The sequence below is a fragment of the Diabrotica virgifera genome, chromosome 1 (genome assembly GCF_917563875.1).
Source record: "Diabrotica virgifera virgifera chromosome 1, PGI_DIABVI_V3a".
In the NCBI taxonomy this organism is placed as follows: Eukaryota; Metazoa; Arthropoda; class Insecta; order Coleoptera; family Chrysomelidae; genus Diabrotica; species Diabrotica virgifera.
The window spans coordinates 93,460,771-93,477,807 of record NC_065443.1 but is presented as its reverse complement, the minus strand read 5'-3'; the positions used below and the strand labels follow the sequence as shown (position 1 = coordinate 93,477,807).

The window sequence follows — 17,037 nt, the reverse complement described above, 5'->3', positions numbered from 1 at the left end:
TTAATATCCAAGTAGATTCTTGGAGAATTTACTCTAAAGAAAGAAGGATTTTCTACCTCTAGATCGGTGTCGGAGCAATTGGTTGTAATATCCTTTTGATATTGTAAATTCATTTAAATTCATTTATAAATTAAAACGTTTTCTTCTTCTTCTTCTTATCTTTGTGTAGACATAACTCCTAGTTATGTAGTTCCTAGTTCTCAAAAATCTTCTTATTCTTCTTCTTCTTTTTATGTAGACATGACTCTACCAGTTTTCCAATGTGCCCCCAGTAAGTTGTCGTTCCATCGTTTTCGTGGTCTTCACACTGATCGTCTTCCTATTGGGGAACCATCTCTCGCCAATTCTTGTACTCTAATTATTGTCATTCGACTTATGTGGTCATTCTATTCTACTTTTCTGTTTCTTACCTAGTTATTAACGTTGTCAACCTTGAATTTTCGTCGTATATCTGCACTTCTAGCTCTATCCCATAGTGGCTTACCATCGATTTTTCGAAGGGTTCCCATCTCTGCTGTTTCTAGCATTATTTTTGTTCTCCGGTATCAGGTCGTGTTTCTGCATCGTATGCCATTATTGGTCTGGTGACTGCTTGTAAATTCTGTCTTTCATTTCTTTTCCGATATTTTTATTTCTGCATAATGTTTCATTCAGACAACCTGCAGGTTTGTTTGCTTTATTCACTTGATCTTCCACTTTTGTTTCGAGCTTTCCATGGTGTGATGCCAAGATATTTAAACTCCATGACTTGTTCTTTTATTTGACCCTCCAGCTCTAATTTACATCTCAGCCGATTTGCTGTTATAACCATGCATTTGGTTTTTTTGGGGAAATTAACATGTTAAATTTTCTAGCGGTTATATTAAATTGGAGGAGCATACGTTGTAAATCATCTTCGCTTTGAGAGATTGTCGTTGCATCGTCTGCAAAGCAGATTATTTTAAGTTGTTTTTCTCATTTGGTATTGTTTGTAGTTCTTACCCTTTTTATTATTTTTCATCCATGATCAGATTGAATAATAGGGGACTCAGTGAATACCCCTGTCCTATCATATTGTCAGCTTCAATTGCGTCAGTTAGTTCTTTTTCTTTTACTTTTTTGTGTGGTTCTGGTAGATATTTTCCATCGTTTTAGTTATTCCTAACTCCTATTTCCTAATTAAAATGTAAAGTAATTAATATTATTCTACAAAAATGTAAAAAATATAAGCCTAATAAATACAAACCAAGAGAATTTACATTTCACAACCTACTCAAATTTGATTGTCATCGACTGCTCGATACCTGTGCTGCATTAGTCTCAATCAAAGCATATTCGAAAATATCAGACCCTCATAAAAAATAAAACTCATTCCTAATGGATTTACAATGTATAAAGGTAAAAAAGGATATTGTCTATATTCTGCTGTCTATTCTGACTGATTCCGCAATTGATAATCAATCCTTTTATCCATTTATATAAAAAGAACACTATATACCTAATAGTGCACTACAAGTTGATAAAGATGCAATGTGTTTTTTGTCTACTAGTGAAAAATGTTAATACTTATCCGGTGGTCTGATAATTAAGCTCCTTCGCCCATTAGGGTACTGAAATCTCAGAAAAACATTGGTTCGAGAAGGCCTTAACTTTTTTAGGGATACATGTTAAATTTTAGCGTGATGTGGTCATTAGTATATTTTTGACAGCTGAATAAAATTTACGTGTTTGGAAAAATGACGCATATGGAGAAAAACGATTTTTAATCTCTCATTAAACATCATTTACTTGAGAAATATGGTGAACGACCCGAAGGTACTGGCTTCATAAGCCAGAGCCCACAAGTTCGATCCTAGGCACCAACAACGACATTTTTATTTCTAAAAAAAATACGAGCCGTTCACTTTGCTTCGGAGGACGGGTCCCCTTGGGCTAGTTGTGCATCGACACTAGATACTTCAAATAGGGTTAAAGATGCAGTGGCGCCGGAACAATCCGAAAAGGATCTTCCTAGCAAAAATGCATTACGATATTATTATTATTATTTGGATAATAAAACGGCGAACGAAACGAAAGAAATGCTGGATAAATATTATGGGAGTAATGCTCTATCAGACAACACTGTCAAATTTTGGTTCCGTGAATTTCGTAGCGGTCGAAGTTTTCACAAGGGTTTTGTTTGCTGATAACTTGAGATTGCCCTATTTTGCCGTATCATCAATAAGATTTTCAGATTGTTATATTTATCTTGATTTTCTTCTAGGGATGCCCTTTTGCACCTTTAATGCATTTGTTTCCCCTTACTTCTCCATCTTTATGCCGTTGACCACAATTTGGTTTATCCCCCTTTAGCACCAATTCTAGATCCTATGCAAAAAAGTGCGCCTTTTGATTCTATACAAGTCTTAAAACTAGAGCGATATCACCTCCGACCTACACACCATTGTGTGTCCTTTTTTTCCTCCATGAATTCTGTTGTGGATGGACTTCATCCGTGACCCTCGACAAGGGGGTTTTAGTAGTTACTAGTTGATCAGGTCAGGAAATACCGGGAATTTGTGGACATCAGGAATTTGTTTACTTCTTCTGATAGAACTATCCAAAAGTAGTTCTTACCCGCTATCTACTGATACTTTACAGATTATAAAAACAGAAAGGGACGCAGTACTAAGTTTATAATATGTTTCATAAAGCAGCAAAAAATACTTCCTAAGTACCATGGTCATCTACACGTTGTAGTTTTTTTATTGATAAAGATCAGTTTAAAAAGAAAACGACTTCTTTAATTGAACTTCATCCATCCATCCAATAGCACTAAAGCCTAAACCGGGCCTTGGCCTCATTTATCAAGCTTCTCCAATCATCTCGATTTACTGTTGTTATATTCCATGAACGCGTTTTTAGGAGATTTTGGCATCCTTATCTACTTCGAGATCCCATCTCTTTTTTGGTCTTCCAACAGGTCTTTTTCCTTGCATTTAGCAATTTTCTGGGGATCCTGTTCTCATACGTGTGGATCATGTGCCCTGCCCACGGTAATCTGTGCAGTTTAGTGCATTGTGCCAGTAGTGGTTTGCTATATTGTTCGTATATTTCTTTGTTATATCTAATTCGCCAGTTGTTATTTTGACTTATTGGGCCCAGTAACCTGGAAGATTTCTGTTTTATAACCCATGTTTCACACCAATAACTTACTATGGGTCTGATTATTGTTTTATAGACCTGAAGGTTTCTTTCATGGTGTACGTCTCGCGATTTGAATATTAGGTGGTTCATCGCGAAATAGGCTTTATTTTCCAGCATAAGCCTTCAATTTATTTCCTATTCTTCTTCATTATTTGCGACCAGGTCCATTTCAAAGTTGTGAACTATGCAATGCAAATATGCTATGCAAATAAATGCAATCTTTAGTTTTTAATTACTTACTGAGCACGTCTTTTATTTCATTATTTTTACCATATTTACCATATTTAGTAATATTTTACCTTTGCTTAGGGTACTACCTGATATGATAGGAGGCAATGGATATGGGGGGAACGTACCAACTGCTGAATTAATTGTAAGATGGACGCAGGCCAATACGTTTATGCCATCAATGCAGTTTAGTTATTTACCATGGGAGTTTAATTCAGATGAGGTAAGAATATATAAAATTAAATTAAAAACTTAAATTTATTAAATTAAATTAAAGGTCATGGTTACAGAATGGGGAATAAAGAAATCAAAGTATTGTGTTATGCAGACGACGCCGCATTAATCGCCGAGACAGAAGACGATCTCCAAAGATTAACACACATCTTTAATACAACAGCCAAGAAATACAATATGATAATATCAGCAGCAAAAACCAAATGTATGACAACATCTAAATACCCACTACGATGTAAAATCGAAATTGATGGGAAAATAATACAGCAGGAAGCAAGGTTTAGATATCTGGGAATAGATATAACCAGTTACGGAGATGTTGAAGAGGAAGTACGACAACAAAGCTTAAAAGCAAGTAAAGCGGCGGGATCTCTTAATGACACAATCTGGAAGAACAAACACTTAAGACAAGACACAAAAGCAAGAATCTATAAAGCAGCAATTAGACCTATATTAACATACACGGCGGAGACAAGGCCTGACACATCTAAAACGAGACGACTACTAGAAACAACAGAGATGAAAATACTCCGACGATTATCAGGGAAAAGTCTGTTGGATAGGGAGAGGAGCGAAAACATAAGAAGATCATGCAATATAGAAAACATAAATGGATGGGTGACAAAACGGAAACAGGAGTGGAACGAACAAATTAGTAGAATGGCAGAGGATAGGATAGTACGAATAGCACGAGATAAGTCACCAAATGGACAAAGAAGTATTGGCAGACCAAGAAAAAGGTGGTGCGATAACCTAAACAATTTAGGAGGATAATATTGAAGAAGAAACAGGCTTTAAAGCCTACATACAAGAAGGAAGAAGAAGAAGAAGAAATTAAAAACCTTATTGGGACCATATTTCTGGTTACACCTCCGTAGAATAGAATAAAGTAGAAATATGCTTTATTGTCATGAAAAATTTAAAAATTTTATAGACAAAGCTTACAAGAATCATAAATAAAAACAATAGCAAATACAATTTACTAAAATTATATAAATCGTCAATATAAATAAAACATAATAAAGTGAAATAAAAATCAGTAACAATCTATTGCAAAATTAAAAAACATTTTGCAAATTGCGTAATCTACCTTAAGAAATTTAATAAGTTAAGCTGCTGCATATGACACTCAAAGATAGATTAAGATTCTACTTATACAGCGTGTCTACTTGAGTTGGAAACATATGGGAAACTTTTTTATTATTCATTTTACGAAAAAAAGTTATTCTTTATAAAAAGTTCTGCATGCCCCAAAACCTAAGATTCAATCATCAGATATCAAATTTTCTGAATATTATACGAGGTATGTCAAAAAATATGAATTTCGGTCAAGGGTAAAGTACCTTTATTTCTCTCAATATCGAAAATTCTTATGATAAAAAGTTGTTTGGAATTAAAAACTAAGATCAAATATGCAATTACATGCTTTTTATTGAAAAAAAAATTTTTTTCTCAAATTTAAGGATACCCAACATTGTTTTTAATTATTACAAATATGATAACTCGTTTATTATTCATTTTACGAAAAAAAGTTATTCTTCGTAAAAAGCTTTGCATGGTCTAAAATCTAAGACACAACCATGATATATCAACTTTTATTAATTTTATACGAGGTGTGTCAAAAAATATGAAATTCGCTCAATATTATAGCACCTTTATATTTCACAGTATTTCAATTAGAAGGATGTAATTGCATATTGACACATAGTTTTTAAAATATAAAGGAAAAGATTCCTCTCATTGGCTGTATACCATAATAAAAACTTACTAATGAAGTAAAAACCTCACATGTAGGTAGGTGGTATATAATTTATTAAAAAATTTTTTCTAAAAATGATCCAAGATGGATAAAATCACAAACGTTTTCGGACCAATCAGTCCATCATCAGGTGGTAGAAACTTCAGATCCAAAGTAGTTGGAACTAGCTACATATTTAGGTCAAAAGACCTTAATGTAATAATAATTATGCCATTTAGGCTACAAAAATGTCGACAATAAGTTGATGTCACAAGAAATTAAATTGCAACGGTATTACAAAGTGGTCTTCATCTTGGCCTCAAACTGACAGACTAATGAAGTCTAAATGGCATAATTATTATTACATTAAGGTCTTTTAACCTAAATATGTAGCTAGTTCCAACTACTTTGGATCTGAAGTTTCTACCACCTGATGATGAACTGATTGGTCCGAAAACGTTTGTGATTTTATCCATCTTGGATCATTTTTAGAAAAATTTTTTTAATAAATTATATACCACCTACCTACATGTGAGGTTTTTACTTCATTAGTAAGACATAGTTTTCAGTTCTAAACAACTTTTTTAATAACTGTTTTCAATATTGTGAAAAATAAAGGTACTTTACTCTTGAGTGAAATTCATATTTTTTGACATATCTCGTATAAAATTAATAAAATGTGATATCTGTTGGTTGCATCTTCGGCCTTATGACCTACAGAGCTTTTTATAAAGAATACCTTTTTTTCGTAAAAGTAATAATAAAAGAGTTATCGTATGTGTAATGAATCAAAACGAAGTTAGTATCAATAAATTTGAGAAAAATTTGGAAAATATTTTTTTCCAATTAGAAGCATGTAATTGCATATTTGAGCTTAGTTTTTATTTCCAAACAACTTTTCAGAATAAGCATTTTCGATATTGAGAGAAATAAAGGTACTTTACTCTTGAACGAAGTTCATATTTTTTGACATACCTCGTATAATATTCAGAAAATTTGATATCTGATGATTGAATCTTAGGTTTTGGGGCATGCAGAACTTTTTATAAAGAATAACTTTTTTTCGTAAAATTAATAATAAAAAAGTTTCCCATATGTTTCCAACTCAAGTAGACACGCTGTATATAAGAATACTGTAATTTCTTAGTTATTGGTTAAGAAACTCTGCTATTGAATAATATGGTCTTTCAGATAAATAGACTTTTGTCATTTTACGGAACTTGGGGAAATATGTTGCAGATTTAAGTTGTAGAGGGAGATGGTTGTATAGTTTTTTTGCAGAATATAATATAGATTTCTTTACTAACTCACTGGACGGGATCGGTAAATAGATGTCAAAGGTAGAAATTCTGGTGGAATAGTCATGTCTAGGTCTTGCTGGAAAGACATGTAGATGTTTACGAATTAAGCAAACAGTTTCTAAAATATATAAAGAAGGTAGTGTTAGAATCCTGTGATCTTTGAAGTAGCTTCTGCAATGTGTTGTTCTTCTGAGGCCAAACAGATATCTTATTGCTCTTTTTTGCAATTTAAAAATAACATCGGATTGGGCAGCTGTACCAGAACCCCAAAAAGGAAGACCATATCGAAGATGGGACTCGAACAAAGAAAAATATGTTATTTTGGAAGAGGCTAAATTCATTTACTTCGAAACAAATCTTATTGCAAAGCAAGCTGAGGATAGTTTCTTGCTTAACACATCGATATGAAGGGACCATTTAAGGTTGCTATCTAAAAAAATACCAAGAAACTTTACAGAATCAACGATACTGATCTGGCTGTTATGAAGAGGTAAAGGTTGAAGAGTCCTTTATAGGATAATGCTACTGTTTTATCTACGTTAAAAGAGAGTAAATTAGAATCGGACCAGGATTTTATTGTCAGTAGATCAGAAGTTATAGTAGCATGAAGAGTTGCGATATTTGAGTTGCTCCAAGTGATACTGGTATCGTCAGCAAAAAGAAAATCGTAGCTTCTAAAAATCCAAGCCAAGCGGATGCTGGAGCAAAAGAAGCGTAGGGAATTCTGTGATTTGCAATTCACATCCCATCTGTCCAGCGCGCAGAAATTCCTACGAAATTCCAACCAAGTGAAAATGGTTATTGATATTTAGGTATTATAATTCTCCCTGTGTTTGGGCCATACCATTATTAATCCGCGAAACCGACCAGACTTGTTTAACCATTTTCCACCATGCCCTCTTTGATCTTCCTCTCCTACTACATTCAGAAAGTTTTTTATTAATGGCATGGACTGTATGTCAATCAGCCAGGATCAGAAACTTACTACAACTAGGCTTGACCTGATACCTGATAATTTTGTCCGGACTTGGAGATTTTCAGGTTTTCGGTATCTCTAATATTTCGTTGTTTATCTTGTCCTCCATACTTAAGTTCTAGTGATTCACATATGTTTACAAATTTAAATTCGTCCTTTCTTTCGTTCGTGGTGTGAATAGAGCACACAACGGGCCGTTCTGAGGGTTCCAAAAGTATGGAATGTATCGGGTGTCCCAATAAGAATGGCTCTCGGCCATATCTCAGGAACCGTTTATAGTACAGCTTTGAGAAAAAAATATTTAATAAAAAAAGTTGCCTCGGGAAAAGCCTGGAAATTATTTTCGTAATTATAGGTCCACCGCTAGAGGGCGTAATTGAATAGCAAAAATTAAAAAATCAAAATTTTACAAAATTTGCCTAATAAAAGGGTACTAAAAATCCAATCATCGTATTCTTCATAAAATTCTGCGCATATCTGATTTCACAAGTTTAAGTCTACCTTTACAAATAAGAGGTGGGAGTGAATGGGAACCTTGTTATGAAAAAATGGCCGTAAATCCGGTTCTGCTAAATCGAATTTTGCAAACTTGGTCTTATTGAAAACATCTCATTTTTGTCAACGTAAGAATTATAATTTCGAAACAAACTATTGAGTAATATGCCAGCTAGAAGGCGTTATTTAATTATTTTCAGAAACCTAGTTTTCTTTGGAAAATATTAAATACAAGTATGCATTTTTAATCCTGTATTATAAAATTAGATCAAATTAGCAACAGAATAGCGAAAACCGCAATACCATCTCAGAGACCACCACCATTTGTTTATATACCGGGTGTACCAATAAGAATGGCTCTCGGCCATATGTCAGGAACCGTGTATAGTACAACTTTGAGAAAAAAATATTTATAACAAAAGTTGCCTCGGGAAAAGCCTGGAAATTATTTTCATAATTGTAGGTTCACCGCTAGAGGGCGTAATTGAATATCAAAAATTAAAAAATCAAAATTTTAAAAATTTGCCTAACGAAAGGGCACTGGAAATACGATCATCGTATTCTTCATAAAATTCTGCGCATATTTGATTTCACAAGTTTACGTCTACCTTTGCAAATAAGAGGTGGGAGTGAGTGGGAACCTTGTTATGAAAAAATGGCTGTAAGTTCGGTTCTGCTAAATCGAATTTTGCAAACTTGGTCTTGTTGAAAACAGATCTTTTTCGACAATGTATGAGTTGTAATTTAGAAACAGCCTATCAAGTAATATGCCAGCTAGGAGGTGTTATTTAATTATTTTTAGAAATCTACTTTTCTTTGGAAAATATTAAATACAAGTAGGCATTTTTAATACTGTATTACAAAATTAGATCAAATTAGCAACAGAATAGCGAAAACCGCATGCCGATACCTTTTTTTTGTCTCGAGATATCTTGTGTAAATTTTAAACCTAACTGTTACTGTCACCGGTAAACGAAGTTAAGAGAAGGTAGTATGCGAAAACCGCATGTCGATACCTTTTTTTGTCTCGAGATATCTTAAGAAACGTGTAAATTTTAAACCTAACTGTAACTGTCACCGGTAAATGAAGTTAAGAGAAGGTAGTGTGCTGTGGAAAAAACAAAGAAACATTTTCCAGATCTCAACCTATATAATTGATTAAAACAACACAATAAAAATAAAATATAACAAAAATAAAAACAACTACTTGGTGACGACTTAAATGTTCATCATTTATCATATTGCCCATCATTTTTGATTCAAGCATTTACTCTTTCAAGAGTAGATTGAACAGGAAGTTCAAGCTCAGTTAGAGTCTTAGTTTCTGCTCTCGAAATGCTTTGAATGGGGTTTCGTATTCTCGGATCATTTTTTCTTCAGTACGTCTAGCTGCCAAAAAAAAGGTCTTTAATCCGTCTCCATACCTAAATAAAAGTGAAATACTAAACCGTCCCCACACCAAACAGTTAAATCTGGTGATAGTTAGATAATTGGACCCTTTGTTTTCGATAATGCTATTATTGGTGAACGCTATCTAATTTTTTTAAGGAATGAATTGCCTCTTCTTATGAAAGATGTGCCACTAGCAGTTCGTAGGTCTATGTTGTTTCAGCACGATGGTTGTTCAGCGCATTTTCCAGAGTAGTAAGAGATTTTTTAGATGAGTCATTCGCTGATAGATGGATAAGACGTAGAAGCTTATTTTTTGGCTAGCCAAATCACCAGATTTAACTGTTTTAGACTTTTATTTATAGGGCAGATTAAAGACCTTGTTTTTGCCGCTAGGTCCACTACTCGAGAAAACATGATCCACAGTGTAGGAAACGCCATGCAATGCATTGCGAGAGCAGAAATTGAGACTGCTCTTCAATATACTCTTAAAGTGTAAATACTTGCATCGAAAATGATGGGCAATAATTTGAACGGTTAAGTCGTCACTAAGTAGTTGTTTTTATTTCTTTGTTATATTTTATAGTGTTGTTTGTCATATTGCTGTTTTAATTAATACACGTTGACATCTAAAAAATATTCCTTTGTTTTTTCCACAACACACTACCTTTCCTTTACTTCGTTTACCGGTGAAAGTAACAGTTATGCTTAAAATTTACACGTTTGTTAAGATATATCGAGATAGAAAAAAGATATCGACATGCGGTTTTTGCTATTATGTTGCTAATTTGATCTAATTTTGTAATACAGGATTAAAAATGCCTACTTGCATTTAATATTTTCCAAAGAAAAGTAGATTTCTGAAAATAATTAAATAACGCCTCCTAGCTGGCATATTACTTGATAGGCTGTTTCTAAATTACAACTCTTACATTGTCGAAAAAGATCTGTTTTCAACAAGACCAAGTTTGCAAAATTCGATTTAGCAGAACCGAACTTACAGCCATTTTTTCATAACAAGGTTCCCACTCACTCACACCTCTTATTTGCAAAGGTAGACGTAAACTTGTGAAATCAAATAGGCGCAGAATTTTATGAAGAATACGATGATCGTATTTCCAGTGCCCTTTCGTTAGGCAAATTTTTAAAATTTTGATTTTTTAATTTTTGATATTCAATTACGCCCTCTAGCTGTGAACCTACAATTATGAAAATAATTTCCAGGCTTTTCCCGAGGCAACTTTTGTTATAAATATTTTTTTCTCAAAGTTGTACTATACACGGTTCCTGACATATGGCCGAGAGCCATTCTTATTGGTACACCCGGTATATAAACAAATGGTGGTGGTCTCTGAGATTATATTAAATCTTAAACTGTCTTTTATTACCTTTGTTTACTCACAAATTTTCTTGTCGTGGAATGCATATTGTAGATTCTCCATATCTATCCATTTATCGTCCGTTTGCTTGTAAATTGCAGAAGACTTGGATTTAGGTGTATTCAGAATTTGCTTTCCAGCATAAGAAATCTTTAGTTCTCTGGATTAGTTTTTGATTGCTATTAAAGACATAACTAATTTAGAATATCGTTGTAAACAGTATATTGAGGTAGACAAAGATAAAACAATTTAAAAAAAATTGCCTTTGTTTATTAGACCTTCGAGAGACCCTCGAGAGAAAAAATATCGAGACACCCTCGTACTTCGTATGTTTTTTAAGATTTACGCTCCTTTTCTTATCTATTATGTCTTTCTATTTATTACGGATATAATTTATTTTTACCTCTAATATTTTTCTAGTTTTTAATGTTTTAATAAAAATGCTTAATTAAAAGATTTACCTACCTACCGTTTCCAGTTCAACACGTTAGAAATCGTGAAAAAATATGTAAGCCTTCATGAACAATATTCCGATGTTATAATCAAAGCAATGGAAAGGAGCGTCAGTGACGGTAGTCCTGTAAATCCTCCAATATGGTGGATTGATCCAACTGATCCTGTAGCTTTGGCTTGTAATGATGGTAAGTGAAATTAATATTGTAATATAACGTATAACTCGATTCTAATAGACAAAGAGCCGCTATAGGTGAAATTTCTTAATCATTTTAGGCACGATGGGACTCTATAACTTAAATAGTAGAACCAAAAAGAAAACGTTTGAACAGTGTGCCGTCACTTTTCAGTGGCACATGCGTCGACAGTGGCGCATCAAACTTTCCACTTATGGACGGGATAAATAAATTAAAATTACCCTCCCTTACTAACAGAATTAATTTTTTTTTTATTTTTTTAAGTTCTATGTTATTAACACATAGGATTCAGCGTGATTTTAACCCACCACCCCCTTTCCCCTGCCCCCACCATCAAAAACTTCATTTTTCGTTTTTATTTTTTTTTTGGTGGGATGCAATCAATTCTAAAATATCAAAAAATTCACACGCATAGCTGAGGCTTTTATAAAACATGCCTATTTTTTATAGACCCATAGGTAGAGTGTACATAGCCTCAAAAAATTATAAGAAATTTTTTTTTCCAAAAAAGCATATAACTTTTTTTGAGGAATAGCTGCAGGTCTAATTTTTTCTTAATCTTGTGTGTTTTATCAAACACTATATTTTTAATTTTTTCCAGATTTTTCCGTAAGGCTCCCCACCTTCAAAAATCCGAAAAACTGTTTTTTGGGGGGTTTTGGGGGATTTTCCCTATTTTATAGACTTCATAATATATCAAATCAATTTTGTTTTTATAGATTATATGTAACTTGAAGTAACTGAGTCCTTTAGAATATTTAAAAATTAGAGAAACACGTTCAAACCCCCTAAAACCCCCTTAAAAACAGTTTTTTGGATTTTTGAAGGTGACCAGCGTTACAGAAAAATCTGAAAAAAATTATAAATATAGTGTTTGATAAAATACACAAGACTAAGAAAAAATTAGATCTGCAGCTATCCCCAAAAAAAAGTTATATACTTTTTTCCAAAAAAAAAATTTTAAAAATTTTTTGACGTTATGTACACTCAACCTACAGGTCTATAAAAAATAGACGTGTTTTATAAAAGCCTTAACTATATATGTGAATTTTTTGAAATTTTTAAATTGATTGCATCCCACCAAAAAAAAAATAAAATTGAAAAATAAAGATTTTGATGGTGGGAGCAGGGAGAAGGGGGTGGTGGGTTAAAATTACGATGAATGTTATGTCTTAATCACATAGAACCTAAAAAAATGAAAAAAATTAAATTTTGGTAATGAGGGAGGGTATTTTTTAATTTATGTATCCCGTCCATATGTGGAAAGTTTGATGCGCCACTGTAAACGCATGTGCCACTGAAAAGTGAGGCACAGTGCTCAAACGTTTTCTTTTACTATTTAAGTTATAGGGTCCCGTCGTGCCTGAAATGATTAAGAAATTTCATCTATAGCGGCTCTTAGTCTATAAACATAATACTCTCTCTGATATCCCAATTTAAATTTTTCGTAACACGTGAGATTTTTTCATACGTTCTTGTCACCGATTGGCTTCAAAAGCTTTAATACGAAAAACAGTTGTATTTTTCCGCATTAATAAATTATATCGTATTTAACAAAAAAACACTTTGATCTGAAGGTGATGTGCGTTCGTCCAATCTGTTTTTCTGTTATTGAAAACCCTTTTATGTTCCGCCATATGTTTGTCAAAGTTTCTGATAGTTTGACCGATGTAAGTTTTCGGACAGTCACCACATGTCAGTTTATTCTTGTTCTCATGATCATTTTTCAGTGCGTCATTAATTATGACGTCATATACTGTATTGGGTGTGTCAAGACTTATTTCATGTAATTATTGACGAATCTGACAGATGCCCGAATCGTACTTAGCCATAGGTGAAAAGCTTGTGGAATTAAACTAATTAGTAATTTAGTAGATTTAATTTTTACACAATATGTTAACATGTAGGTATTTTTTATAAAGGGGAATAAAATTAAGAAGTAAACAATATTGTTAATTAAATTTATAAATATGGAAACATTAAAAAATGACACAAAACTATCCATAAATTGTGTTTTTATCTTCTTCTCTAGGTGCTGTATCCGCTTCAAAAGTTGGTAATCATCAGAGCGATTTTTATTTCTGAAACCCCGGCTCTAAATAATTCATTGTTATTACATCCAAACCAGTTCCTAAGGTTCTTCAGCCATGAGTTACGTCTCCTTACTATGAATATTTTTCTTGCATAATGACCTGGAGTATAAACTAACTTCTAACGAATTAAATTCTAAACCAAAATACAAAACTAACTTTTAACGAACTAAATTCTAAAGCAAAACACAAAATAATGCACAAAAACGTTGTGAAACACAAGGGAAGTCGAATTCGACATTTCAAAATGACAGGTACATAAAATACTGACCTGAATAATAACCGTCACTGACTCTTTGACACTTCTAAAAAATGGCCAAAATGGACGAAGTTTTCGTCAAATGTTCGTAATACGTGTATTTGATTGGCTAGAAATAACGCGCATTCTAAATATCAACGAATCAAACGTAGGTTAGGAATAGACATCTTATGTATATAACCATTGTAATGCTGCATTATTTTTGTGTTTAATTGTTTAATCACGGAGCTACCGCTTTTTCCGTCTCATCAAACTTAATGCATTAGAGAGAAATTGAAAAACTGTGACGCACTGAAAAATGATCATGAGAACAAGTTTATATAGACTACGCTGTAATTACTTTTTCTTCTGGGTCTTTTTGTTCTTAATGTATTTGTCTCAATCACTGTTTGTTCTGAAAACTGGTGTTATTCCTTCATTGTTTATGTGTTTGGCTATTTTTGTTGATATCTTCTTTATCTTCTCTGTATATGTGATAGAGTAGAAAGTACTGGGTTTTTGCTGTTATGATGGGAAGACTGATTTCAGGGTATTCTTATGCCGTTTTTGGTTTAAAATTTTGGTAATTGTTTGTTCCTTATATCAAAGTTATTTTTTTACATGGGAATTTCTGTCAAGCTAGCTAATGCTATGGTAGGGTGCTAAATTATGTTGTGTAAAACGGGATGAATTGCGTATATCTGCGTCAGTATGGGTAGGTTTATGAAATATGGAAAACTCATGTTTATTTTGCAATCTGATATTTTTTAAATCTAGAAAATTTATGGAATGAGTCCGTTCTGTTTCTATTGTAAATTCCACATTAATGGTTAAGTTGCTGTTAGGTAAATCCACGTACCTACCTTCACCAATATAAGAACTTTTTGAATACGGTGTGTTTTGAAATCGTTGTTTCTAGATGGTCCATAAATATATCTGGTAGCAATGGGATTAGAGAATTGCCATGATAAGTCCTGCATTGTTGTTGTGTATTTGACTATTAAATTCAACGTATCTAGTCCTGATCTATGAAAATTTCAAGGGGGTGTAAAACTTCAGATGTAATGATTAGATTTGTAATACAGGGTGTTTTTTTGTTACACTTGTTACACATTTTGTTTAAAACTTGTTTGACTCTTAGTATTTTTTCGAAAATCTAGTTTTTATCGAGATGCAGCTTCTTTTTTAATATATTTACATAAAAATTTTATGGGGATTTTGTTCTTTTAAACCCCTCAAATATTTTTGTATACGTTCCAATTAAACTATTATTGTGGTACCATTAGTTTAACACAGTGTTTTTAAAACTTTTTTGCCACTTACGATTTTTTCGATAAGGTATCTTTTATCGATATGAGACTTGTTTTTTAAATTGATTCAAAACATACCTAAAAATGTAAATTTTCATGTTATTACCAGGTCTTACCCAGTCATACGTAACCATATACAAAAATGTGGTGGATTTGACAAATATTCAAAATATCTCGATAAAAACTGGCTTTACGAAAAAGTACTAAGAAGCAAAAAGTTTTAAAAACATTGTGTTTAACTAATGGTACCACAATAATAATTTAATTGGGACGTACGCAAAAGTTTGGGGGGGGGGGTTTGAACGAACAAAAACCCCATAAAGTTTTATAAGGTGCACAACTTTCACTATAATTTTTTAAAAGATTCTCCTTCCATAAGAATACCACATGTCCATTTTCAATAAAAAATCTCGAGTAGTTTTCGATATATTGGAAAAAAATCGATTTTAATTTTGTAACTTCAAAGAGCTGTAACTTTTTTATGTGCACATTTGTACTAAGGTAAGTTAGGTTCAGTCGAACTATTTTTGGTACCAGAATATGTGGTATAATTTAAGACCTGTATTTTTATTACACCCTGTATTATGGTCTAAAAGATTTTTTACTAGAACAACAGTTTTTGTAGGAGGAATACTAGGAAAAAAATTTTTACGTCAAATAAAATTAGTCTGGACTTGCTGGGTAATTGAAAATTTTGTATTTTATTAGGGAGCATCCATAAACAACGTCGTAAAATACGTCATAAAAAAAAGTCAAATAAAAAAAGTATATTTAGGAGGTTGTGGGATCATAATATTAAGGTATTTCTGTTATGTTGAATTTAGTATTGATTTTGAATTTTATATGATCAGTTTAATTTGTTTTTGATACTTTTCCGAGGGATCTTTGTTTATTGTTATATTATTTTGGTTTCTTAAATCGAATGACGGTCGAATCCATAAATTATTTCATATTTTACCAATATGTTTATACTCAGTTACAAAATTTTCTGAATCATAACTTAATTTTTTTTTTTTTAGAATACTTGGTAGGGGAAGATATATTGGTGGCTCCAGTATTGGAGGAAAAGAGTAGGTCCAGAAACGTTTACCTGCCACGTGGTAGATGGCGTGATGGTCAGAATGGAACGGTTTACGAAGGTCCTTTATCCTTCGACTATCCAGCTGATATTGACATTTTACCTTATTTTATTAAAGAAGATTCTTAAATAGTAGCTATTTGTAATTGTTGTTATGTTTAAAAATATAAATATATGATGTGAAATTGGTGTGTTGATTTAATTTTAATTAATTAAAAAAGAATAAAAATGATAAACAAGCTAAAAATGCGAGCATTATTATAACGAAAACTTTGTTTATTTATATATTTAAATTCCTAATATGGAAAATTGCTATTATGAAAAGTTGTTTAGAATTAAAAACTATGTTTTCGTGTGAAGTTATATCCTTATAATTTAAATATCTTTAACTATAAAGGTACTTTACTCTTGAGCAAAATTCATATTTTTTGACATACCTCGTATAAAATTGATAAAATTTGATGGTTTCATCTTAGACTTTAGACAATGCAAAGCTTGTTATGAGGAATACTGTCTCTTTTTAAAATTAATAATAAAAAGAGTAGAAAAGATTAAAGAGTCTATCAGAATAGAAAAAGCTAGAGCTACTTTTACCAAAATGAAAACAGTTTTATGCGGAAGAGAGCTAAGTTTAAATCTTAAAATTCGCCTAATGAGATGTTACGTGATGCCAGTTCTTTTCTATGGAATGGAAGCTTGGACACTGAAAAAGATCGATACAAGGAAAATAGAAGCATTCGAGATGTGGATGTACCGCAGGATACTG

General features: G+C 32.5%; 1 protein-coding gene across 2 annotated transcripts in view; it reads left to right on the top strand.

The window, feature by feature from the left end:
• LOC126879417 (myogenesis-regulating glycosidase-like) overlaps positions 1–16,460 on the top strand; it is a 61,511-nt gene extending 45,051 nt beyond the window's left edge. For both annotated transcript variants that reach the window (XM_050642428.1, XM_050642434.1), the window contains exons 10-12: positions 3,475–3,616; positions 11,384–11,546; positions 16,213–16,460. In XM_050642428.1, the coding sequence (XP_050498385.1) occupies positions 3,475–3,616; positions 11,384–11,546; positions 16,213–16,400 (493 nt within the window). In that variant the 3' untranslated portion in view covers positions 16,401–16,460. The remainder of the gene's footprint in view (positions 1–3,474; positions 3,617–11,383; positions 11,547–16,212) is intronic.
• Positions 16,461–17,037: the final 577 nt, after the last annotated feature.